The sequence below is a fragment of the Triticum aestivum genome, chromosome 2D (genome assembly GCF_018294505.1).
Source record: "Triticum aestivum cultivar Chinese Spring chromosome 2D, IWGSC CS RefSeq v2.1, whole genome shotgun sequence".
NCBI lineage: Eukaryota > Viridiplantae > Streptophyta > Magnoliopsida > Poales > Poaceae > Triticum > Triticum aestivum.
In genome coordinates, this window is record NC_057799.1 from 510,188,132 (window position 1) to 510,191,625 (window position 3,494).

A 3,494-nucleotide genomic window follows, 5' to 3' on the forward strand; every position below is an offset into this window, starting at 1 on the left:
TATCCCAAGCAAAAGATTCATATCCAATAGATTGTGGACCATTCACAAATGTACAAGCACTCACACATCACCAGTATTGTAGCATCATTGTATCAACATACTACGTTGTGATACCCCGCAAGGTTGCAACAGTTCACATGTGCTTCTGTTTCGATGATACACACACCAAATGAAAGTTGCGGGACAAAGTTGCCTGGTCCAATTATCTCGATATTTCGAAGCAGTTTTCAGCAGTCATCGTCTCATTGCGAGTAGTCAATATAACTCGTCAACCAATTCTCCGATCAACGACGAGATGATATCACTCTCCATATCAGCGGCTAGTAGAGTCTTTTCGTCTTCTCTGAGGCATCTCCACTGCTCGATGGACGCAATCTCCGTCTTCACCACTGTCCAAATTGGTCTTAATGAACAATTTTGCCCATCCAGCCATGCTTGAGCGGTCTCCAGCAACACCTTTCCTCGGCCTAGATTTCTTGGGGTTTTATCGTCCCGAAAGAAATCTACCAGAAGCTTCTGAAAGCAGTGGCTGGATCCTGAGGAGCTTGCTTCTAGCAGGTCTAGTATGCCCTGTGCAGACGCATCGTCACTGTCTTCTATGGAATCTGTTTCCAACATGTTGTAGCTTAGATCCTCCGTGGCCGTGGTAGCATCGTCCACGTCGGATACGTCTAGCTCACCTAGCTGCTCAAACTGCCGGATTTTTTGAAGCAACTCTTGACTTGCTCCTACACATCATAAGTATCTAATCAGCTATTGATTTTGAATGATTTAAAAGATGGTGATTGATATTATGAGCTCTGAAATAGCTTGCATTAGAAAAAGGGGGCACTTATAAACTAACATCTGCTCCATCAGTAATGATCAACAATACATAGATAGATGGTCCATTGTCGCCAGTTCATCTTACAACAAAAACTTGGTGAGCACAGAATAGTAGTTTGTCAATGGTGAAAACCCCATTGGGTGGCAACATGGCATCATTGGCATGGCAAATCACAACAAAACACAAGATATTGGGTGTACATGGCCCATAACTATTTGGCATTACTAGGCTGCTAGCTTAATTTTCACGTTCTTCGGCTATCCAAAACTCCATAGAATCCGAGTCTACGTACCCTTCGACCATATTACAGCATAACTTAACACGTAATAAAGTCTTCAGCTATCCAAAACTCCAGAGAATCCGAGTCTACGTACCCTTCAACCATATTACGGCATAACTTAACATGTAATAAAGTCAATCAGTGAATAAGGGCATCTCCAACGCTACTCACCAAATGGAAACGTCATCCAGAGCCCCCCCCCCCCCCCCCCTCCCTCGATCTGAGGATGTTTTGGAGGATTTTGGTTGGCCAGACCAGTTCGTGTAATTTGAGGACTAGCGTTAGAGGCCTAAAAGTGTTCTCAAACATCTGAGGAAATATTTGGTGATCCGTGTTGAAGATGCCCTTACTCACTGCATCTGACACTTAACGAGCTGGTGCATGCTAAATTGTTAACTGCAAGTATGCACAACTAAAGAACACAATCATAGTCGACAGCCGGTATATGCCCCTTTTGAGCTACGAAACGCTACTAACATATATACGTATGCAAAGCTAAAGCAAGATTACTCTGAACGAGCACCAGATGGATGGTACGCCCTGCATGATTACATCCACTGGCCAGCCGCTAAACGGTTGATAAGGCGATTATTCTGTCTATCATTTCCCCTCCTTTTCGCTTTTCATATTGCGTCGGAAACTTTAGAATACGACATGCTCTGTACTTTCCGATGGTGTAGGCCGGGATCGAGAATCAAGTTGGCCCCCGGAGTTAACACTTGTTTAATGTGCCCATATTCAATTCTCCACGCAACCATTATGCGCTTGCCGGTTGGCCATCAACGTCACGCTTCCCCCGCTCCTTTTTCTTCTTTGTACTGCTACACTGTTCCTTACTTGCACGTATTTGCATCCAACGGTGTGCTCGAGTTGATAAGATGGGAGACAGGAATGGGCCACCGGATATATATTCGTGGCATTTGGTTATCATAGCCATAGCCTAATACGCCAACGGTTCGTGCGCATATATACATCGATCAGGGCATCGAACTGTACTTGACCTACATTGATTAGTGCCCATATCATTTCCACACGATTATTTTCTAACTAATCTAGGTTTAAGTAGTACGTACGAACCAAAAGGCAACTTTAATTGCTGATGACTGCAGCACGTACGGTTAGAAGCCGTGGTAGAAAACGTTGCGCCTGTCGGTCGGGGACTACAGTCAACTATCACTACGGGATCGAGTCGCCCAAGCAGCTAGCCTGGTCTTACTGTCCTAAAAAAAACCTAGCCTGGTCTTACGGGCGTTAAGTAAATCAGCATGTGCGAGACTGCGAGTGCAATTTTGCAGGGAGTTAACGTAGCAGTGACTGGATCAACGAAACTAATTCACTTCAGAATGAAGCGAGATGAAGTGCCGAAAGCCTTACTTCGAATGTTGGCTATGCTTTGCTGGAACGTCGGCGACGCGGTCTCGTCGTCTCCATCCACGCCGTCGCCGTTCTCGTCCTCGTTTCCGTCGTCGTCTTCATCCTGGCTGAGGAAATCCATCACAGAGACCGGGCTCAGACGCTGCTTCCGCTCTCGCTCCTGCTCCAAGTGGGGCGTCGCCTCGAGCCCCGCAACCTGTTATTGTCGCCCGATCGAATGCAAATCAAAAACTACGTTAGACTAAGAAGAACATGATCGGAGAAGGCAATACAGAATTAGAGACCTGAGGTGAAATCTCGGGAAAAGAGTGCACTCTTACCTTGGTTTCGTTGCTACGGCGGCCGGCGGCACCTGCACCGACGCTTTGGCCACGCTCCGGGTTCCGTCGTCGCGGCAGCATCGCCGGCGACGAACCATCCCTCCTCCCGCCGGCGGTAGTCGACGGTGAACAGCTGGGCGCCCTCCTGTCCACCGCCTCCTCACCCCTCCGCTTCTTCCAGAAGCCCATACGCAGCCTCCTCGGAGAATTCCCGGCGAGCGCGACCTCCCCCTCCCTTCCCGACGGCTGGAACAGCGCGGCCCTCACCGCGGCGGATACCCTCGCGATGACGTCGCCGTTCCGCCGAGTGGTACGGAGCTCGGCGACCAGGTGGCGCGGGTAGCACCCGAAGCCGTCGCGGGAGAGCTCCGCGGTGAACTCCAGCTCAAGCCACTCCTTGAGCATCAGCGCCGGCCTCCCCTCCAACTCCATGGCTGGCACCCTGCGCTTTCTTGCACGGCTGCGCAACTGAACTGCACTCCCAGAGAATATAACGATCGGCTAGCTTGTGCCCTGATGGCTGATGGAGCAGAGGAGACGAGACCTGTGTGGCCTTTGGAGGGTGGTGAACAGAGCGGCAGACGAAGACACTACGAGTAGTAATCTTGTATATAATCTGCCGACTGTGACACGCACGAGTTAGTCGGAGATTCGGAGTGGGATGTTTTGGGTGGTAGTGTAGTAAAATTTTGTT

At 49.2% G+C, this 3,494-nt stretch overlaps 1 protein-coding gene across 1 annotated transcript; it reads right to left on the minus strand.

Annotated features, from left to right (window-relative positions):
* On the minus strand, window positions 1-3,494 carry LOC123054129 (uncharacterized). The gene is made up of 3 exons (XM_044477824.1): window positions 2,801-3,494; window positions 2,481-2,676; window positions 1-728 (listed from the first exon to the last, which is right to left on the minus strand). Exons 1-3 carry the CDS (start codon window positions 3,230-3,232, stop codon window positions 256-258), a joined length of 1,101 nt encoding a protein of 366 aa, XP_044333759.1. The 5' UTR covers window positions 3,233-3,494; the 3' UTR covers window positions 1-255.